This window comes from Myotis yumanensis, unplaced genomic scaffold, assembly GCF_028538775.1.
Source record: "Myotis yumanensis isolate MYYU_CA2020_CCGP unplaced genomic scaffold, mMyoYum1.0.hap1 SCAF_7, whole genome shotgun sequence".
In the NCBI taxonomy this organism is placed as follows: Eukaryota; Metazoa; Chordata; class Mammalia; order Chiroptera; family Vespertilionidae; genus Myotis; species Myotis yumanensis.
Window position 1 is genome coordinate 58,333,568 of NW_027223758.1, and position 24,128 is coordinate 58,357,695.

At 41.8% G+C, this 24,128-nt stretch overlaps 1 protein-coding gene across 16 annotated transcripts in view; it reads right to left on the reverse strand.

The window, feature by feature from the left end:
* The window catches only part of DLGAP1 (DLG associated protein 1), a 626,931-nt gene that overhangs the window by 106,253 nt on the left and 496,550 nt on the right, over window positions 1-24,128 (reverse strand). For all 16 annotated transcript variants that reach the window (XM_070420578.1, XM_070420579.1, XM_070420581.1 and 13 more), the window contains one exon: window positions 21,010-21,250. In XM_070420578.1, the coding sequence (XP_070276679.1) occupies window positions 21,010-21,250 (241 nt within the window). The remainder of the gene's footprint in view (window positions 1-21,009; window positions 21,251-24,128) is intronic.

Sequence of the window (24,128 nt, forward strand, 5' to 3'; positions counted from 1 at the left end):
TGCTCTGGACTTACTGGGCCTCTCCTGAACTCTCTCCTGAACTTGAGAACCAGCGGGTAAGGCAGGCTGCAGGGTCCTATATGCACCATCCTACGGGCAATTGGTCTCAACAAAGTTGCTGGTATCTGAGCAAATTGTGTAGCTGGAAGAATTTAAGCTCCATGGGCAGCAGAAGGGCTCACTTCTAGAAAGATACACCTGCTAGATCAGAAACAGGAGGTAGCCAAAAAGTCAGTGAAGCCTGCTAGCAGGGCTCCTGCCATGAGGGGAAGGAGAGGCAAGAGAAAGGCAAGCAACAGGGTGAGAAGACCGAGGATAGGGATCCAAGTCCTAGAAAAGAGTACAAGATGGGAATTTGGTCACAGAACTAGACAGGAAACGTATTTTCCAGGATCGAAGAAAGCAAGAGCCATTTGGGTGTTCTAAATTCCTTGAAGCCAGGATTAACCCAGAGCTCCTGAAGGTGTGGAGCCCAATGGTGCCGGCTGGTCTCAAGACCGTTCAGGGAAAGGAAGGATTAGAAAAGATGACGGGGATCTGGGCCCATTAGAGAAATCCCTTAGTCCAGATTTCAGGATCTTTTAAGTGGTGTGAAGACTGTGCATCCCCAGAAATAGCTGGTCCTCAGGATGGAAGTTTGGAGCTGTCCTGACAAGGAATCAGCACTGTCAGTGAGAGACCCATTCACAGGCTTGGAGTGTTACCACATTTACTTCACATGCTACTGGGCAGCTCTGTGTTTATAGGCTGGGGAAATTGACAAGAAGGGCAGAAATCGTGATACATATTATAAGGGACAGATACATAAGACTGGTAACGAACTAGACAGAGAAGAAAAAAAGAAAGGAGAGAAACTGCTTTAAGCGTGAGAAGACTGTGGTTCTGATTTCCAGTGAAGAAGTGGACGTGCGAGGAAGGCCTGTATTCAGAGAGTGGCCGTTTTTCATTTGTTTCCTTTTAGAAGATGGAGGGGTGTTCAAAAGTTCACTAGATAATGACAAAGCCCCTGTTTTCTGGAAATGTTTTCCTTGTGACAACTTCACGGAATGCATTTCAGCTGGTTTTCATTTTGTCCCCGGTGAACACACGTCGGCGGCCGCCAGAGGGAGACTTCGACCGCCAGCTTGCACAGAGCTGTCCCTTGGGGATTAATGCGCCCGGCATCACACATACTCCTCCCCAGTTTGCCTTCCCACGCTGAGAGCCTCTCATCTCCACAGTTCCCAGAGCAGCAGGCATGGCTATATCTGGGCAATTATGCCACCGGGAACATCAAGACTGCTTTGTAAAACCATAACCCTCCAGAACAGATGCTTTAAGAAATGTACAAACAGGACTGCAGTGACAGCAGTTAGGATTACGGAAGCTGAGTCACGTCGCGCATTTCCCCCCATCGCATTGGGGAGGAGAAAGCTCTGCAGAGAACCCTCCGACAGGGCCGGCGCTGCCATATGTGGGACCAAGGGGTTGGCGAGATGGGCTTTGCACAACCAGGCTCTGTTTGGTGCGGAGGGAGCATTCTTTTTCCTCACTAAAATCAAACTTCATGACTAAGGGAGGAATAGTAATTTTGAAGGCCCATTGCTAGATATTCTTTCAATTCTTCTCAAAATAACTTTGAATTAAAGTGTCTGAGCACACAGTGATTCAGGTCTCTCTGCTTCCCAGCTCTCCAACCCAGTGGCCATTGAGACCTAGGGGTCAGGCCTAGAGAGAAGGACTTTTCTTTAGATATATTTTTATTGATTTCAGAGAGGAAGGGAGAGGGAGAGAGAGATAGGCATATCAGTGAGAGAGAGATGAGGGAGAATCATTGATTGGCTGCCTCCTGCACGTCCCACACTGGGGATTGTGCCCAGAGCATGCGCTCTGATTGGGAATCCAACAGAGACCTCCTGGTTCATAGGTCCACCCTCAGCCACTGAGCCATGCCAGCTAGGCCAGAGGGAAGCACTTTTAATTTGAGCTTTATCTCTTTGTTACTGAGCTGATGTCATGGAGATTGACTGGAGTGCACTCAGTTAGATGAAAAAAGAACACTTCTAGGATTTAGTAATATTAGTATCTACTGTTTTTGGAAATTTTTGATAGGAGACTTGTGTAAAAGAGAAAAGACATGACTACGTAGAAAAGTGAACAAGGGGGAAGTTAGCATTTGTAACACTATTTTGGGGTTCCAGAATTAGGTAATAAAGGACAAATGTGGGGATCTTAAGGAATTTTTTCTGTAGTTCAGTTCACAAAATGCAGTGTGGGAATAAGTTTAATAGATAGAAATAAGAAATTCAGGTTTGTATTGCAGAGAAATTGGTAGGGTTACTTTAATTTTTTGAGCCAAACAGATTTTGTGCATGACGATTTCAGCAAACCATCTGCAAGGCTCTCTGAAAGACATCTAAAATAAATGAAGGGGTTATTTCAGTTTATTTTTTGGAAAAAAAAATTTAAACTTTCTGGACTACTTCTCAGAAAACTTCAGGAATGAGGGGGAATGCAATTTTGTTTTGCTCTGTACACCTTCTGGTCAACCAGTACTGAACTGTGTACTATTGCAGCTGGAATGAGTTATTTGTGTTTGCCTCTTATAGATGTATCACACGTCAGCAGTCACAGTGCAATTCTCCCTAAGATGCTGCTCTGCCTGAGCCATCAGCAAAGGAGCAGTAGGATCCAGCTTAATCTAGGGCCCTGGACTTAAACACAGTGCCAGACGTACAATGCCATTGCAATAGGATGCTCATCTCTCTCAGTGACAGTTATTAATGATGTCGTTTTCAATCTACAGGATATTGGCACCACTGAGTTTGGAAATGGAGAGAGGGGAGAGACACTTTGGTATGAAATATAAGAGAAGACCCGAGTTTAGAAAGGGAGAACTGAGTGTTGCCAGGTATTAGAGATGAAATTGTGAGTTAGCTCTGTGGGAATAAAATGGAGAAACAGGCTGCTAAAAACCTGATTAATTAGTAAGCCAAGATCTCACATTTGCTTGCTTGAATCTTATTTATACATGTGAACCCACCTATTTGAATATAATTTGTATCTTAATATTTCATGACTCCAAGTTCTCTCCCTATTACTGTGTGTCAGTTTGAGCAAAGGCCAGTAGAATGACTGGCATGCAGGTGCTGACGGTGGGAGAATGCTTTCTTATTTGCTTTGGTGGAGGCAGAAGGCATGGGTCTAGATGTCCTCCCGCCCTTGTAATGAGGCCCTGTTATCACCGATGTATTTGCCCTCACTGGTTGCTGAATTTCTGAAAGGGTGGGAATCATATTTTCTGTGAGGGCAAGGACTACATCTGTCTGATTGAAAGGGGCTCCTTAGAGCCCTTTGCTCACATTAAAGAGGCACAGGAATGAAATCCTTCAAAACATTCGATGCTGGAGCCTCTGGGTGACACAGTGCTTAGAGCAGAGGACCCTCGTGGAGTGAACCTCCAGGGCAGCAAGCTCTTGAAATTCTGAATGACATTGTTCCATCTGTGAGAAAAGGGTAGAAATACCCTATACAACTCATTCTTTACACACATCTGACATCGCAAGGTAAGGCCTTTATTGTCAGAGTTGCTAATTCACCAATTGAAAGCCTGGATGGTGTGGTCTTCCCCCATTTTGCCTGAGCAGTGTTGGGGGTGGGTGAGTCATGGCTTGTAATGCCAGCGCCCAGGACTCCATCTTACTGTCAGGCCCTGCAGTGGGCTCTGTGAGATCCCTCCTTGCTCCAGCCCTCGCCCCCCCACCCTCCACCCCAACCAGGTGCACATCCAGGAAGGGCAGAGGGCAAGGGGACCTGTTTGGGCATCTGGGCTTAAATGGCTTTCAATTTTGCCACCTGCTCTCCAACAAGAATTGAAAAGTTTGAGTAAATGTAATCAGAAGTGATCTAAAGCTTGTAAAAAGTGATGAAGCAAAGTAATACAAAAGAACTTAAATGAACTTTGCCATGGAGAAAGAAGTCTCAAGGGCACAGCTCAGATACGACATTTTTAAGCTTCTGTCTGGTTTTCATCAGGCGGAAGGAAAAGAGGAGAGAGGAACCAGGTTTCTTTAAGTATAGTAACGGGATTCCTGTCTTTGAGATGCCTTACACCTCCTATAATCTGGTTGGATACACTCTCCTAAGAGAATGGGACACAGAAACTTTACAAAGTCTATTTGTTTAGCTAGTTTATTAAAAAAAAAATCTATTAAGCACTTATTATATGCCAGGCATTGGGTATACAAAGATGGGAAAAGAAACAGCACCTTTCTTTCAAGGTGTTCATAGAGATGTATATTTACAAACGATGGTCAGCATGATAAAAGAAAACAACATTCAGGTAAACTCAAATCCAAGTCCAGCCTAAATAAAATTAGAGAACGGCAGTGCAACCCAACGTGGACACCAACTCCCTGGACACCTTCCTTCCTTCTGTTCCGCTCTGCTTGGCCTCCAGCTCTTTGTGGAAGACACCCCTCTAGGAGTCCTCCTAAGACTCTAATAGTGCAACTTGAGAATCCTTCACTGGCCCTAGCCAGTTTGTCTCAATGGATAGAGTGTCGGCCCGTGGACTGAAGGGTCTTAGGTTCGAGTCCAGTCAAGGGCAGGTACCTTGGTTGCAGGCTTGATCCCTGGCCCTGGTCAGGGCAGATGTGGGAGACAACCAGTCAATGTGTCCCTCTAACATTGATGTTTCTCTCTCTTTGTCTCTCCCCCTCCCTTCCACTATCTCTTAAAATCAATAGAAAAATATCCTTGGGTGAGGATTAACAAACAACCAAAAAGAATCCTTCACTGTACACAAATAACTCAACAGCAGTATCGAGCCAGCTCCTGTGATCTGATAAGCTCCATTTGAGTGTGAGCTGAACTGTTAGCACATTTGAGTTGGAACTGAGTCCCCAGCAAGGTGCCAGTAGAGTTGAAAGTAATTGCACATGTCAACTGGATAAAGTCCTGTAGTCGTTTAGGAAGACAGATTACACCAGGGTTTTCAGCCTCTTTTCAATCTGCAGAGAACATGCACATTTGTGGTGACTGAGGCCTAGAGCATTCTGCCCTGGAAAAACAGTGCAAAAGTTGAGAATTTAGCAAATGGTGTTGAAGTAAAAAGTGTTGGTGTGCATGCTAGACTGTAAACGCCTCCAGGCAGGAATGCTTTCTTATCATGTTGGTGCTGCTCCTAGACCTGAACTCTGGTTTGGCACGGAGAAGTGTTCAGTGTTGGCTGGATGGAAGGATTAGATAATATTTGCCATTCCTTTTTTCTCCTCATTCCCACCACTGCCAGGCTTTGCTAACACAGAAATCAGAACTAGATGGTGTGGGAATAGCGGGTATGGTTCCCTGCCTCTGGGATTCAAGGGGACCCTTCTAGGATAGGCGCACGTCTGGTTTCCTCTATAGCAGCGGTTCTCAACCTGTGGGTCGCGACCCCTTTGGCGGTCGAACGACCCTTTCACAGGGGTCGCCTAAGACCATCCTGCATATCAGATATTTACATTACGATTCATAACAGTAGCAACATTACAGTTATGAAGTAGCAACGAAAATAATTTTATGGTTGGGTTACAACATGAGGAACTGTATTTAAAGGGCCAGAAGGTTGAGAACCACTGCTCTATAGATTGGCACACAAACTAAAACGCAGGTCCACTGATGGTGAATCTTGGTTATACCTTAAAAAAAAAAAAGAATAATATAAATGAAAGCACTTTAAAATGAAGTTGTAGCTGCCATCTCAGAGGAACTTCCTTGCATATCTTAGTCTTCAAACCTTGGAAATGTTAAAATATGGCAAAATAACCTCTAGACTGGGCCTAAAGCAACATTGTCTCTCCAACAACTGTTTGCCAAGATAATAACAAAGCAGGTATTATGACTACCAGACCAATGACTACTGGATTAAAAATTAAAAATATTGTTTAAAATTAGCATCACGATGTTGGCTTATCTGCACCTATAGAAATGCCTTCCTTCTATTGATGTAATTGTTCCCCTTCCCTTTCTCATAAATACCCCTCACTTCACCTCCTAATTGGAACACTATTTGGGTTTCTTCCTGAATCAGTGCTTCTCAAATAACTATTCTTTGGATCTCAAATAAATGCTTGTTGCCTTTCACTTTTATTTTTAGGTTAACACCCACCAGCCAATGAGAGGCAGCACAGATAACATTTTAAATAGACAACTAAAATGTTCTGTAGTAGAGAGACTGATTCTTCTTGCATGGCTAAGTTTAGGACAGACAGCTTGGGACATGGATGCATTTATGCTTCTCCGTGCAATAGGCTCTCTCCATAAATACTCTAAAGTCCTTCCTTTCATACTAGGAGAGATGAACCACCATAAACCAAGACCTTTTCCAACTCCATCTGACCCATTCTGACCAAATCCCTGGTTTAGAGAAGGTGTGCTTAGGGAAGATGATTTGAAGGGTTTGTGGCTCATGCTTCCTCTTGGGAAACTGAACACGCTCACCTGCCTCTATGGATTGTGGTGGGTGCCCACTTCACTCCCACCCTTTCCCATTCCGCCCCCAGCTCCAGACCCTGCAGTGGCACATGAGGTTTTGCTTTGTTTGTTTGTTTTGTGTCAAAAGGAGGCACGGGTGAAAAAGATTGCAGTCTCTGTCTGGTGGTCTTCACATTGTTCCCAGAAAAGCTCCCACGAGAGTCAGTACCATTAACTGTGGGGAGAAGAGCGCAGCTTTCTTTCACATGTTCATTCCACAGATACTTTTAAGGCATCTATTGCAGATGGTGCTGTTCAAAGAGCTGGAGCAATCAGTGTCATGAAGGAAAAGAAAGCATAGCAAGGGACAGGGGAGTGACGTGGGGTGGCACCAGTGGCTGTGAGATAGTGCCAGGAAGAACAAGGAGCTTGCGGTGGGGGAGGGAAGAAGATGCCAAGTACGGGCAGCAGCAGCAGCCCTGGAGCCTAAAGTAGGAACACACCCTTGCTGGGGTTCGGAAGGTCAGAGCTCCCCATCCCATGGGTGGAGGTGCCCTGGTGAGCAGCTAATGGTTACAGGTGTCCTGAGAAGGCCGGAGGGCAGAATCTGGGCCGCTGTGATGGGATAAAGCTGGGAAGCTGGGGGTGGGGGGTAGGGGGTGGGGGGGACAAGCAGGCCGTGTGCCTGGAATAGAAAAGTCCAGAAGAATAACTGAAGAGGTCTGAGAGGCAGCATGGGCCATACTGGGCAAGGCTGGGGTGGTAATTCCTTGAAAGGAAGTAGAAAAGCAATAAGCATGTCACAGACTGTTCCAGGCACTGAAATCTGATAAGAACCTGATAACTGGAGATGATAAAAACTACAGCCTGATGCCTCACATAATGACTTCAGTGATCAATTCTTTTATCATTAAGGTGAATCAGATCATATCACTATGAATTACAAAAATCAAGTTAAAGAATAGCCAGGTGAGCCCTAGTTGGTTTGGCTCGGAGGATAGAGCATCGGCCTGTGGACTGAAGGGTCCCAGGTTCGATCCCAGTCAAGGGCATGTACCTTGGTTGCAGGCACATCCCCAGTAGGTTGCAAAAATACAAATAGTTACCCATGTGAGACTTTGTAGACCAACCCCCTGAAAAGTGGTTCAAATATCCCACAGATAGCCACGTTGGCTGTGGCTAGGAATAAGACATGCCTCCATCTGACAGTGATTATATGGTTTACCCACAGAAAGTGAGGATGGGCTCTGGAGAAGGGAAACATATAGAAATGTATACAATCGCCTCCCTTATCTTTGCTTTTATTTCCACAGTTTAAATGTCTTGTGGTCTACCATGGCCCAAAAATATTAAATGGAAAATTCCAGAAATAAACAACTCATAAGTTTTAAATTGACACTGTTCTGAGTACTGTGATGAAATCTCACACCATCCTGCTCCATCCAGCCCTGGACATGAGCCACCCCTTTGTCCAGCGTCTCCATGCTGTGTATGTTCCCAGCCCATTGGCCACGTAGTAGCTGTCTCAGTTAACAGATCAACTCTTGGATATCACCATGCTTTGTGTTCAAGTGACCCTTATTTTACTTAATAATGGCCCTAAAGCACAAGAGAAGTGATGTTGGTAATTCAGATATGCCAAAGAGAAGCTGTAAAGTGCTTCCTTTGCATGAGAAGATATGTATATGTAGGAAAAACAGAATATACTAGAGTCCTGGTGCATGGATTTGTGCACTGGTGGGGTCCCTTGGCCTGGCCTGCACCCTCTCGCAATCCGGGACCCTCGGGGAAAGTCAGGCTGCTGGTTTCGGTCCAATCCCCATAGGCTAGGCAAAGGGACCCTCTAGGATGCATATAAGATCTTTGGTTAATCTCTTCCTGCCCTCCCTCCTCCCCCTTCCCTCTGAGATTCATCAGTCTGTTCCATGTTTCCATGCCTGTGTGTTAAGTGTCTGCTCCCTGATGGTCAGTGTGTGTCATAGCTACCAGTGGAATGGTCGAATGGTCGCTTAGGCTTTTATATATATAGATAGGGTTCCGTACTAGCTGCAGTTTCAGGCATCCACTGGGGGTCTTAGAATGTATCCCCATGGAAAAGAGGGGACTGATGTACTGCATGGATCCTAAGAAACTATGCCTGGGTCCCGGTGAGAGGCCTTTCTCGTAGGTTCACATTTGGGGGGAAAAAAGGATGGTGGGTTAATGGCTAGAAGTTTTGTTTTCAATCTTCTCTGTCCTAAAAGCTGAGGTTGCAACTCCAAATGGGGACTCCCACTGTACTTATTGCTCTCTCAGCTGCTGCTGAGAAACGCACCCCCGCCTTCATCTCTGGTCTGCTCTACTAGTGGGTGAGAGCATGCACCACAGCAAGCCTCAGATTGGCAGCCTCTGTGGCAGCGCCCAGGCTGGACCCAGGGGATGGCAATGTTAGGTGCGGGGCTTGCACTAGCAGCTCCTCCTTCGTTGGCCTCTGCTTCACATGAAAAAGACCTTCAATCTCCAGGGTTTCTTTCCCATTGGGAAATCTTATGTGGGGCGCATGCTTCTCATTTATACCTGTTAACCTCCATGTTAGAGCAATATATGACCATGTTACTAAGCTCAGTTATTAAGAGCTGAAACCGCCCAGGTGTTATTTTCTTCAAGTAACTGATAGGCTCTGATCTTGACCCATTAAAGGGCACTAAAGTGGGGTGTCCAGTGGCAGGTGGTGGGCAGCTAATTATTGGCAAGGATTTGTCAAGTCACAGAACTGCTCCTCTAATTATTCCTTTGCCCATTGCAGCTGAAACTGTAGGGCTCTCCAGCAGAGAAAATGGGAAGGCACAGGAGGTGATAACACGTTTCAGTTAAGATGCTGAAGTTACCACTTTTTGCAGCTCGCAGAACTACAAGCTTAAGCAGCTGCACCAATGATAGAAGCAGTTCTGTCTAAGCTGAACCAATTATCTCTCAATCAGTTCATCAGTTTGAAAGTCAAATTTATAAGACAGCAAAGTAGTTTATTGATTTTTTTTTAAACAAAATTATCCTTCAGATAGATGCTCAAATGGCTGGAGATGGGAGGGTAGAAAGAGGGATTGGGGGGAGAGTTAAGGGAATATTTGCAAAAGATCCATTGTTGGCATTTAAAGTTGTTATTATCTTCAATTAAGCCTCATAAAACAATGCCTCGGTGTGTAACCAGACACTGCATATTGGGAGATTTATATACATAAGGCAGAATGTGAACCGCCACGAGTACAAACAGGGGTATTTTGAACTAAGACAATTCTACCAATTCTTCCTCTCCCTGCTTCTCCCCCACCCTTCACAGCTTTATCAGCTGAGCTAGAGTTTGCACAGCTGCAACTGATTGAACTCCCGCTCACCTTTTCCAGAGCATTGACTAGGTCCCCCAACCTACCAAAGCTGATATTAACCAGGCAAGTGAGAAGATTAGGAGCCAGGAATGATAAGGAGGAAGGTGGGGTAATCCAAGATGGATACAGTTGGAAACCTGTGGACGTATAACTTAGATAGTCAAGGCTTATGCAGTAATTGAGATCTAAAAATAAAAGGTTTTAAAAATGATTTATCATTCTGAGTTATATAAGAAAACACAGGCAAGCAAGTAAGGACACTACTAAAAATCTGCCTTCTTCTGAAATGTCCAAATAATTCTGGGGGTGTGGTATTAACATCGGAAATAGTTTCATAATTAAGAAAGCATTTTATCTGAAGACCACAAGTTTCTTATCCCCCCACCTCCCTACCTTTTAAAACATCATTTTGATTCAGAACCAGTTTGAGGTGAGAAGTGTGGATTGCCTATTCAATAATTTAATCCTATTAAGTCTGTCTTTGGCAGCACAACAAAAACATGCAGTTTTCCAAGATGGTTTAGGGCTTCCCCATTATGCAACTGAAATCAAGAAGAGTTATATTTGGAAAGGATCATTACAAACTACTCACAGGTTCAAACGGTCAACTGTTTTCAAACAGAACCAGGTTGTGTATGATGGGATGGAGGAACAATCCTAGAAGGAAGGCTCTGAATGAACACATTCAGTTATCATTATGGTTAACAGCAACCCCCTAAAGCAAAAGGCAGGAAATAAGCTTCAGTTTGCTCATCAGCTTCTGGTTGAAATCCTCCTGTGACACACATTCAACTAGGATGCCACTAATGAACTAAGAGGTTTGGAAGCATGTATTGATGTATGTGGGTTTTCAAATTCAGCAGACAACACAGTGGATGCATTGTCTCTTGCACTCCTCAGATGAGGGTTCCACAATGCTTCTGAAGTGACGTGTCCTGCAGATATCAGTTGAGCCCTGGCTGGTGTGGCTCAATTGGTTGGAGTGTTGTCCCATGCACCAAAAGGTGGCAGGTTCGATTCAGGTCAGGGCACATACCCAGGTTGTGGGTTTGATCCTGGTTGGGGTGCATGTCTGAGGCAGCCAATTGATAATTGATGTTTCTCTCTCTCTCTCTTGCTCTTTCTCTCTCTTTCTCAATCTCCCTCCTTCCCTTGTTCCTGGGTCACTCTTACGTACGCCATGTTCTCTTAAACAGCAAGATCCAGAAGAATCCTATCTAATAAAAGAATAATATGCAAATTAACCATCACTCTGTGACAAAGATGGCAGCACCCATAGTGGCCGGGGTGCCGACACTGGCGGCGTTGCCCTGGCAACGCAAGCCGAGTGTCGGCGCCCTGGACGCATGGAGGGAGGGGAGGGGCCTCGGGCTGGAGGCCGGGGTGAGGGACACTGGCGTCATTGCAGGCCAGGTTGAGGGACATCCCCCACCCCCCCCGCCCCGTGCACAAATTTCGTGCATCGGGCCTCTAGCATATATAATAAAAGATAATCAATTGGCATGGTTATTTTCATCTTTCCTCAAGTTTCCCCTAGAGCTGTTGGAATGGATCAGAAACACCAAGTGCCTTTGAGTTCTCCCTGGAAAAGAATAAGGAAGAGGGGAGGCAAAGGTTTGAAAGAGGAAACCCAGAAAGTGGCTTGAGAAATGAAAAGGCAGATGCTGCAAAGAATGTAACTTATTAACCCAGTAACTTCTGTTTCCACCAGCATGGCAGAGAGCTGCGCTAAGGTTCGCAGGTATCCATCTGGTGAAGCACTCGCCTTTGTTTTGTTGCTTTGACACTTCTCATGGAGCAAGAGTTCCTAATACATTTTTAGTGTAAATTTGTCAACATCACTCTTTAAAAACTTGTTTTTTATTTTTTAAAAATGTTTTTATTGATTTTTAGAGAGAGAGGAAGGAAGAGAGAGAGAAAAACATTGATGAGAGAGAAACATCAACATCAATTGGTTGCCTCCTGCAGGCCCCCCTACTGGGGATCAAGCTGGAAACCTGGGCATGTGTCCTGACCAGGAACTGACCGTGACTTCAACCGTGACCTCCTGGTTCATAGGTCGATGCTCAACCATTGAGCCACACCAGCCAGACATCACTCTTTCTCAATAAAGAACAATGATAAATATTTCCTATAACTTTCCACGATTCCATTCAGTGCTTCACTTTTTCTACTTTCTAAAGAGTTTGTCAAAGCCTTTCTAAAAAGACAGGTGGCTTACACTGTTACATTAGACTGTGGCTGTGGCAGAAACCTCTTCTTACCATAATTGCTTGGGGAGCTCCTTCGGCTGGTAAAAGCTGAAAGCCTGCCTCTAAGAGTTGGGCTTTGTCAGAGAAAAAACTACAAAGGCATGGATTTATGTTGCTAAAGATACTCTAAGTTGGGCTTATGTAGCTTTATTCCTTTGTCCTGAACTCCCATCTCCTCAAAAAACCACCTGCAACTGTCGGTTGCTAATTACTTACTGCTTCTGAATCTGAAGGGAAAAAAGAAAAGCAATGAAATCAACACAAACTTCACCTGCTACCACTAGGAGAGTCAGGGGAGACAAAGAAAAGGATCCTTTAAACATCTATTGTTTTTCATTTTGTTTTTAAAAATTCCTTCTTAGAAGGAGATGTGTGCTTCTATAAATGACAATAACAAAGGAGCCTCTTTCTAGAGATCATCTTCAATTAACCTCTGAGCCCAGGAGACTTCATTTAACCAAAAAACTATAAAAGAAAAAAGGTAAAACCTAAAGATATGCTGATGTGAGGTCTATTATTGCTTTCTATAGGATCATAACCATAAAATATTTGCTATTTATTTAAAAAAATAAAGTTTCTTTTATTATGAAAGTAAAATACTAGTATGTGCACTATAGAAAAATTGGAAAATAAAATATAAAGATAAAACAAAACCAAATTTAGTTCCAATACCAAAATAACTGCTGTTTAACATTCTAGTGCATTTTCTCCCTTTTTTTTCTGGGCACAATTTCTTGACACAGTTCTGAACTATATGTGTATGTCTATAGGCACATATGCTAGTACATGCTCACAAACACAATTTTGGATAGTTCTTAAATGTGCCTAAATTTATAATATAATATAATCCTATATAATAAAAGCCCAGCGACCATAACAGCATAACGACCAGAACGACCGCTCAACCAGTCGCTATGAGGTGCATTGACCACCTCTCGGTCCCTCCCCCCGGCCCTCAGGTTCCCATTGCTGGATGGCGAACCGGGAACCGGGATGGGTGGTGGCGTGGTGGGACTAGGGACTGGAGAGCAGGCAGAATGACCAACCTCTTGGTCCCTCACCCCCAGACCACAGGCTCCGATCGCTGGATGGTGAACAGGGAACCACAGGGAACTGGGGTGAGGGGTGGCAGGGAGGGACTGGGGACTGGAGAGCAGGTGGAAGGCAGACCTCTTGGCCCCTCCCCCTGGCCAACAGGCTCCGATTGATCACCGAATGGTGAATTGGGTGGGTGGCGGCGGTAGGGCAGGACTGGGGACTGGTGAGCGGCAGAAGATGGCCCGGATCGCAGGCTGGGCCTAAGTACCCTACCCGCGTATAATTTTGTGCATGTGGGGCCTCTAGTATAATATAATATAATAAAATATGATATGATATGATATGATATAATACAATACAATACAATATAATATTACATCATATCATATCAGGTTTTCCACCTTTATTATTATAAAATTTTCTGAAACACTTTTTACACTCTAATAAACCATTGAAGTGGATGTTTCATAGCTTACTTAACCTTTCTTCTATTGGTAGACAAGTATTCACCACCAACAAGTGTTGTTCAAATCTTTCACCATCATAAATAATGCTATGGTGAACATCTTTGTCTGTAATTTTTTTCTTTGTTTCACATTATTTCTGCAGAACAGATTTATAGGAGGATATTATAAGTTAAAAAATAATGAACATTTAAAAAGTTATTTGAGATTTCAGCACATGGCTTGGGTAGTATTTTAGGGCTTAAATGGAAGTAGAGTGGGAGTTTTGCTGTTGTTGTTAATCCTCACCCAGGAATATATTTTTTCCATTGATTTTTCCATTGATTAGTTGCCTCTTGCATGAGCCCTGACCAGGGCCTGTGATTGAATCTGCAACCCAGGTATGCGCCCTTGACTGGGTTTTGAACCTATGACCCTTCAGTGCTCCGGCTGATGCTTGAGGTTATCAGTATTTTTTCTGGCTTTTCATAGTGCTTTAATGCTTTTGGGGGTAAAAATGATTCATTTTAAGGGAAAGTTAGAAAAAAAATAAAGAAAAAATGTTGATGCAAATCCTTTATAGATTTTTTCCATGTTTTAATATCCACTCCAGAGATGTGATCAGAAGCCCGTGAAGTCCTCTTATTCAGAGATTCACAAATTAAACAGAGATTTGAGACCAGGTCAGGACTGAGGATACTATTAATATTACTTCCATATTAAAGATAATAGAGAGATGAAAGCAAGGGACGTAACCTCTATGGGGCTTTGGTTAGAAGAAATGGGAATAAAATACATAAAGTGGCATTAACAGCTTGAGAATAAAATGGAAACCTTTTTTTTTTTTTTTTGCAGAAGTTAACATTCGCCAGTCTCCTGGATTCTTATTATCACTTATTTCCAGAAGTTCTTTCCCCAAATAAGAAATTGTTGAAACTTTGTTCCTCAAGATGGTGTGGGGGAGACAGGCAACCATCCCACTCTCTCCAAAAGGAAGTGATTTATTTTCAGATGCATAAGAAAAAAGGGAGTACTTTCTGCTTCTGTGTAGATGTTGGAGTCATCCAAGAAACTTTTAGTATTCATTGAAGCACAACATTTCCCAAGGAAATCTTCCATTTTCACCTATCAATCAACTATCAACAAATATTCATGGGACAAATCTTAAGTGCGAGAACTGTAGGTTTGTGTTTCAAAGGCTAATTGCTGAACCACTGCAAAGCTTAAATTAAGTGGTATTTAAACTCTTTAACCCTGTTGCAAGGTACTGGATAGAGACCTTATATAATATAGTGCAGACTTCAAGACTGCTATAGACCAAAGTTGAGAGCGTTCATTTGATTTAAGCAACTTAGAAAGTATTAAAGGATTTTGGAGTGTGGGTTTCTTTTTCTTTTTTTTCTGATGGACAGCTATTCATTCATGTTTCAGGTAACTAATTTTTAAATAAAAAGAAAGTTACTACAATTTGTGTCAGTTTTACCTTGATTTACATCAATCTTCTTTTTATTTAATGAAATACAATAAATGTGCTGTCAATAAATTAGAGAAGATATTGCTATAGCTGCCATCTGAATTTAACAAACAAAAAAATTCCATAAGCTATATAAACAGAGCATAACTGGTATCAGGATTATTTTTTAAGAGAAGTTGTGCTCTATTAAAGTTCAAATGTGACTTGTCACTAAAGTCATCCTACATTATTTAAAGGACAATGGATATTATTGTCCTTGAGAATTCTTTACCTTCACCTTTTTCTAAGTGAAGATTGTTTTTGTTTTGAGTAGTTGAATATTATTTTTTATTTTTTAAATATATTTTATTGATTTTTTACAGAGAGGAAGGGAGAGGGATAGAGAGTTAGAAACATCGATGAGAGAGAAACATCGATCAGCTGCCTCCTGCACACTCCCTACTGGGGATGTGCCCGCAACCAAGGTTCATGCCCTTGACCAGAATCGAACCCGGGACCCTCCAGTCCGCAGGCTGACGCTCTATCCACTGAGCCAAACCGGTTACGGCAGTTGAATATTATTAAAGAGTATATAATTTAGCTCATAGGTTGTAGAATGGTGATAAAGAATACTTGGATAGGACTGGGAAGGAAGGTAATGGGTTCTGACAGTGCTAAGCGGCACTGTGTACAGGAAGCAGTAGCTAAATGTAACTTTGGGTGGTTTCCCATTGGTGAAAGTTGGGTTGTGTTAGATGTAACACTATTACCGTAAAGCAGCGGTTCTCAACCTGTGGGTCGAGACCCCTTTGGGGGTCGAATGACCCTTTCACAGGGGTCACCTAAGACCATCGGAAAACACATATTGACTATATAATTACATATTGTTTTTGTGATTAATCACTATGCTTTAATTATGTTCAATTTGTAACAATGAAAATACATCCTACATATCAGATATTTACATTATGATTCATAACAGTAGCAAAATTACAGTTATGAAGTAGCAACGAAAATAATTTTATGGTTGGGGGTCGCCACAACATGAGGAACTGTATTAAAGGGTCGCAGCATTAAGAAGGTTGAGAACCACTGCCCTAAAGTGTAGGCTTGTCCAACTGCCAGCATTAATTCCATGTATCGTTTTTAATTACTATTACTTTGCTATATTTGTTAAAGTTCCATATGAATTGGATCAGACAACTCTGGCCTATGAAGGCTTTTAAATGTGGCAGTTTCTTTAATAATAAAACAATGCCCATTGGAGGTATCATAAAGGTAAAAAATTGAATTTTTAGGTTCTATATTGTCATGCCATTATTTTTTTGAGAAATTTCCCATATAGTAAATATTCACATTAAAGGAGTCTGATTTGTGTTTTCTCATTGACTTTTGTAACTGGGTTATGAATGCTCACATCTTTGCTTTACAACTCAATCAAGAGACCAGTCAGGTCAGGATTACATTATTGTATTTTTTTACTTAGTCTAAGGCAGGGACCTCTGATCATTTTATCAGCCACAAAACAGAATTTACCACCTGCTTAGTTTATAAGAGAGTTGGCAAAAATTCTTTTTTCCCCCATTCAGTGCTGTCTAACAATACTACGGCTAGATCAAAGGATTAGACATTTGATCTCTAAATCCAATATAATGCCAAATGAAAAAGTGTAATATGAAACTTTAAGCCCAAAGCGTATTTTCTTTTTATATGCTTTTCCTTCATGCATTTTAATTTATCTATATTTTATATCTTTAATTTCACTTTAAGTAGATACTCCACAGTTAGACAAACCAATATGAAAAGCCATGTCAATAATATGTGAACAGAACGGTTTCTTTTTAAAAAGAGGTATTTTCAGAAATTTTGATGGAAAACACAGGTTTTAGACTTGGCAGGAGTTAAAGGAATATTTGTGGGAAGAAAGCATCAAAGAAAAGAGTCCTCTCACTTAGCAGACAGGTTTTGTGTTAGATTATTTCCGGGCATACCATACTTCACTAAGCATTTACTGACAGGCAATGAGAATTTAAAAGCCTGCTCTGTCCACTACTAGCTGTAGTGCTTTGGTCAAGTTGTATAATAAACTCGCCAAGCTGTAATTATTTTTTCCCCCTGTACTTCATCCCTAGTCAGAAACTACATAGGTCACGTCATAGAATATTCCTTAGGATTACCTGAGAGAATCTATGCAGCCCGTTCATAATGCTTTTTAAGTAGGAAGTGACCACAGGTTTAGCCATTGTCAGTATTAATAAATAAGCTTGGCTGAGAAATTTAAAATCAAAGACAGGGTAGAGGCATTGTAGTTTATAACTTACATAGTGCTTCCTTGTTAATGATCTCATTTGAATATCACAACAACCCTAAAGAATAGCTGTATATTCCATACAAGGTAGTTTTAATCCAATACTCTGAAGTGAAGGTTTGGGTATATTGCTGGTGCCAAGTCTTACTTTTAACTAAAATATTTGGACGACTGAGTAAGGGTGTCTGTTTTCCCATAGTTATGTGGGTAATTGCCCATTTTTGCATTTTACTTTTCTACAGGAGATCTAACCCTAAACTAATAGTCCCAGTTGCAATGGTTTATATAAAAACTTGTTCAATCTATTAGATGGAGAAATATCTGGTTGCTTGAAGCAGATTATATAGGCCGAGAGAATGTAAGATTCTATCATATTTATACAAGTCCAAAAGTCAATAACTCAAAGGAAACATAATTGCAAGTCACTCTAACTCAGTTCCCAATTTGCCGTGGTCTGCTGGGACCAATCTGTCCATCCTCACTCACGTTGCTAAGGGATCCTTAGGGCCTCTTAGAACTCAGCCCATCGCCATGACTTTCCCAAATGATACCAGATACTTTTTGGTGGACTTTGGTGTATGGTTTCATTTTGCTAATATGAAGAATGAACAAGACTGGAAGAGAAAAACTTAATAGTATATTTTGTTGAAAATATGAACAATTAAAATGGATTGACATGAAAATCAAAGACTCAGAATGTGGGTTATTGTGTGGGGGGAAGTTATAACTAATAACTGCAATTTGCCAAAATGAGGACTTTTTTTCAGGCAAGGGGAAGTTTAGGAAAAAGGGATTGTGTTGTGAGTATTCAAGAATAAGGAGTAAAGGAAGAGAAACAGAAGGGAAGTTTATATCATGTCGTAAAAACATGGATGTAAATTTGACCTGTGTACATGGGGGAATTGGTTAAAATTAGAGCAAAGTGATTTCCTGATTTCCACAGATGAGTGCATTCTTTCAAAAGTTAGTACATCCTGTCATCCTGTGAGAAAGTAGATTTTCTGTTTTCTACATGAAATTGTATTTTATTCAATGTAAGAAGGAAACTAGTAGAAGAAAATTTGTATAATAATACTGTGATTATGTGTGAGAGAAAGGGAAAATGAGAGAGAGCAGAAGAGGAGAGCAGAGGAGAGGAGAGAGAGAAAAGAGGGGGGAGAGAGAGAGAGAGAGAGGGAGAAGAAGAAGAAGAAGAAGAAGAAGAAGAAGAAGAAGAAGAAGAAGAAGGAGGAGGAAAAGGAAGAGGAGGAGGAGGAGGAGGAGGAGGAGAAGGGGAGAGAGAAAGAGAGGCATGTAGAAGTAATGGGAGGGTAGAATGTAGGATACATAATCTTACTATATCATAAAACTATGGCTTAAAAAGGAACAAATCTATGGGATAGAGAAACTGTGAAAGGTGATATTAAAATTCTTAAGGTTGTACTTCTAAATATCTGAGGTGCATACTTAGAACCTATTGTAATGGTTTATAACTCCTTTAATGGTTCATTTTTCCATGACTGTAAAGATAATACATCTTAATGTTCAGTTTGATGTAAGGGTGAAGCCCTGTACAAAAATCTGATATTTTATGCTTGTCCACTCCAAAGGCAAGTCACATCTTCCTGCCCTACCCGCCTTCCCACCCGGAGAGCTGCAGGCTGTGGCCCATGGCTTAGGACGAGACACACAGAGCCCGAGGAGAGCAGATGGAATAACCTCCACGGAGTTTTTGCTTACTTCTCCCTACTTTGGGGTGTTGTCCCACAGAGGACCCCTCCAATCCTCCAATTGTTGGATTCTAAATATAACAATCCGATTTGGATTCTAAATATAACAACAGAGTGAGGAATGGTCCACCTCTCATCTCCTTGGACAGGCCTGTTAGATCCAGCAAATACTACACACAGTTTTGTAGTAGAAGTATGTTCCCTGCAATATTTGGGGTATACACACACGACAAAATTATTCACTATTTATCTGAAACTTAAATTTAACTGGCAACCTGGATTTTATCTGGTAACCCTGTTGTTGAACTCTGGGAACCTCCAGAGTAGCTGGAAGGGTCTTAGAAAGGTCAGGTGTTTGGTGTGAAGACCATGAGACAAGAACTGTTGCAGGAAGTATAAGTAAGTTGTCTCTCAAAGAAATCCTCTGAGTGGTGAGCAAAACATAAGCCATCTGGAGTCCCCTGCCACTTTATCGATAACACCCCCTGAGGCAGAAGGAGTAAGCCAGTGGCCTGTTTCCTTCCCTTCGTTCTTCTGAGCAAGCATCTGCATTTTGTGTATTGAAGGCGTGGTTTCAGTACAGAAGAGCAGCTGGCAGGCGATGAGGCTGTTAGGGTGACGAATGGAGCAGACACTGGAAAAGGGTCATGTGTCGGGTGGGGATGATGAAAAGGAGAAAACACCCAAAGACAGTGATGTGCTACAGGCACAGGGCAGACCTTTAAACTGCACTTACTGCACGAATGTAAACACACACATAAATATGCCCATGATAATTAAACAAATAGTTTTCCATTGCATAAATCAGCCTTATTTAATTTATAAACCTCAACTGCGGTTCTTACAGAATTTCTGAGTGAACAAGAATGCACATCCACTCTCTCTGCTTGGAGATGGCCCGTGGGGGAAGAGCAGCTGAGCTCCCCGAGGGGCCAGTGCCGTGTCTGGGGGCTCCTCTTGGCATTGGTCAGGAAGGAACTCCTGTTGTTTAGCCTCTAATAGTTTTTCTCCCCCAAATTCCTACTTCAACCTCATGTTTCTAATTAGTAGGATTTTAACTCAGGTTTGAGGACTTATTCTCAATTACAGACATTTGATGCACCTAGAACAGAAATGGAATAATACAATATCATGGCATAAGCTCTTTCTTCTAATTTAGTCATCATTATTTATCTTGATGCTAAGAGTGATGATCTCGTAGAACTACTCTGTATTGGAGTGATGCTAAATTTAATCATAAAGTTAAGCCTTTTTAAGATGGAGGGGATTTTCTTCTTGGACACAAGTGTTATAAATATAAAAACACACACACCTTGTTGTACATAACTCATGGTTGCATTCCTGTGCGGGTCCCAGTGTCATGGGAACCAGTTAAGCTCTTCTGTGCCTGTCTGCCTAAAATCTACTGATAAACATACAGTTTAAAGGCATAACCCTAACTTCAATTTAGAGGGGAAAGGAGGTGCTCTATACATATGACAGTCAGAGGTTTTAAAATAATGAAATAAATCTGCCTTCTGTTACAATGAAAGGGAACTCGTAAAATGTGCAATCAATATGACTGGACCATTCATTTCAGGCCTTTGGGGATAGGCATTTTGCCGGTACTTTGCAATTAAAAGAACATGCCAACTCTGTGAGGCTCAACAACCATGGTGTGTGGTTTGTTTCAGGGTCACACCCCTTAAAGTCAGAGCTGGTTATGGAGAGTCGCGTTGTTGGGGATGACTTTGCTGGCGCCTAGGATGCTGTGTGGGGATCTTGTGAAGACCTGTGCTGTCCCTCCTGGTCCCCTCGTTGCATTTTATTTTCTCTGTTGAAAGCAGAGATGGTGATGGAGAAAGAAGGTTGGGCGTGAATGTGGCCAGAGGCTTTGTAGGGCGCGGGTGATATTTTGTTATGGTGACTGTGTGATAACCACAAGGACACAATGTGTTGTCTACCGGGGCTGTGGCACACCGGGCGCCAGGCCAGCCTGGGCCCCGGGGACAGCGGCTCTGCTCACTCACCCGTGCTGCTCTGAATGGTCCTCACGGTGGTGGTGGTGCGCGGCGGGGAGGAGGACCTCAGGGACACGCACTCGTCGTCCTGGGAGCAGCCCTTCTCGATGGCCCGCACGTAGCTGTGGCTCCGCATGCGGAAGCAGCCGGGCACGGGCAGGTCCAGAGCTTCCACCGCCTGGGACTCCAGCTCGCTGAACACCGACTCGCACACGGACTCGAACTGCCCGTTCACCTCCATCTCGCTCACCTGTGGGCACAGACAGGGCGCTGTCACTCCACGCCTCCTCCTGCCCAGGGGGCAAGTGATCTCTCCCTTCCAGCATCTCCAAACCGCAGCTCCCCAGCAGAAAGCAGCGTCCGATGGCTCAAACTCCAATGTATTGGATTTCCTCTATTACAGTTATTCCAGTGCTGCCCAGGGGCTAATTCTCCTTATTTATAAACGCAAACCCAGGGAACAGTCTTATCGGTCCATGTCAGAGTTCATGTATTTCAACAGAAGCATTTCCAGCACAAACATGTCAGAAACTAGTATTTATTGTGCTTTTGGAAGTGATTAGTTCATCAAATAATTTCAGTGTAGACTGAAGCTTACTTTAGTGTAAAGTATAAAAACAGGCCCTATATTTTCTAACAAGATACTCATATTCTGCCCCAAAATAGAACAAAGCTGATATGTCAAAATCTGGAAAAGCACTATCAAGATTTTCAAACTATTTACGTACTATCTAAAGGTTATGCTCTCCTTTTTAAAGAACTGATAGCCATGGTCCACTAATTATTTATAAATGCATTGTAAAAATTTTCCAAACGAGACCTTCTCTTTTTTGAGGAATCAGTTTTTATTTGTTTATATGCCTCTGTGTATAACTTACATTGGGCTTGAGCACCCTCTAAAAAGTAAATACGGAAATAAATAAATAAGCCAGACCCAGTGCTCCAATTCCCACTTTGCAGAGACGTGGGCGCATTCTTCAATTTTCTGGTTCCTTTCATGTCTAATTTCCCTAACATCAAATTCATGAGTAATTGAGAATTTAACAGGTTAAACTGCAACTAAGCTTAGAATACATAGTGAAAACTATGACAATATTTGACTCTTTCCTCATTTTATGTTATCTGAAGACGCCCTCCAATAATGCCTAATTCTTGAAACTTCAGATAAAAGTGACCAATTTCTTTAAAGCATATTAAGTGGAAAAGACATGGATTTCTTAAAAATTCTTTAGAGTTTAAAATAGTATTTTAGCATACTTTATCTAATTTTATATGACCCCTGCATGTTTTTGAGGTTAATTATATATGTCCACATTGAAAATTAAATCTAGATGATCTATATCCATGTTTTTTAGGAAGTACTGGAGACTTAAAGGGACATGATATTTGCAATTCATTGTCAAGGAGAGAGAGTTACATGCAAGTCTTTTGTAAGTTTTAAATGATTTCAAAGTAAAAGCAAAATAAGCTTTTACTACGTATGCGTGTATGTATCTATGTAAACATGTATGTGTATCGCTTGTTACATTTTCCTTTTTAGTCACCATTTTGCCAAACATCACAAAGAAATAGTATCATCCATCCCTGTGAAGGTAACTACTACACTTGAATAACTAGCTTTCTACAGGTATATGTGTCCTCCTGGCTATTTTTCATAAACATTGAATCATAAAGTAAAACCACACACAAAACATGTATAACTCAGCAGATTATAACAAGGAAAACACCTGTATAAGCATTACCCAGAGCAAGAAGCAGAACTTTTCCAGGTACTCAGCAGCCCCTCCATAAGCTCCTTCCTAACCACAATCCCCATCCTCCCTCAAAGAGCAACCCACACTCTGAGTTCTATTGCAATCACTTCTTTGCATTTCTTTTTTTACCTAATTGTGCATCCTTGTATTCTGTAGTTTAGTTGTACACATTTTAAATATTTAACGTATCTTTTAATTCATGTTTAACATACAGGTCTTCCTTCATCCATTTTTAAAATCATAATTCATCCATTGAAATATCTGGGTCGTTTGACCTGTAGAGATTACCATAGTTTGGATTTGAGGATTTCATACTCATGGTGGGATTTAGCATATATCTTTCTTTGTCTTTTATATTTCCTGAAAAGTGTAAGCTGGATCCAGATTTTTTTCTTTTCTTTTTCTTTGGATCCAAAATTTTGATCAGACTCAGGCTCAATCCCTTTGGCAAGACTAGAAGTCATGTGTTCTTTCATTAAGAGGCACATCATGTGGGAATTGTCTGTTAGAATACATAGTGAAATGTATTGGCCAGCGGGCACCTCTTTGGTTGGCTCCTGAGTCCTTTTGACCTGAAGCTAGTAGTCTCAAGTAGCTTCCTTGACAAGGTATTCTAAACTCATCTCATATGTTTCCTGCCCAGTCCTGGAGTCAGTATGTTCCCCCAAATCCCTCATTTCTATTAGTGGGAACTGTTACCCAAGAACACAATCTGCTCACTAGGAAGCTTTGTTGTCATTGCTCCTTGTTGATCATTGTTCCTAGGCTAACTCAGTGGACAGAACTAGAATATGAATTCCTCCATTTCAAACCCAGACTGCAGGGTTTTTATGTCATCTCTTCTATATTATAATTATTTCTTTATTCCATACTAAATTCTGGTTCTCGTGCACACAAAGATGACAGGATTGGGATATCCTACAATTATTCACTTGCTTTATTCCACAATACATGCACAGCAGCCTCATAATAACACATTAATACTACCACTGACCATATCATTACTGAAAACAGTTAACAATTCTTTTTTTTTGGGGGGGGGGGTCCATATGCTCTCTCCATTCTTTCCTCATTTTACAATAGTTGTACTATATTTCCATTATAAGAGCACATAACCTATATGTTCTGTCCCACTTTAGCCTGCTTTTAGTCTTAGTATCACTAATAACTACATTTTTGAATGCTTGACACTACTTTTTCATATAAAAAGATTATTCTTTATCAAATTTATACACAAATATAGGTCAAATAATTATAGATGGCCTCACTTCCCTCATCTGTAAAATGGTTAAAATAATACCTACCCCATATTGATGCTTTAAGGATAAAAATAAAGTAACATATACAAATACATACTACATTTCCAGGCACATG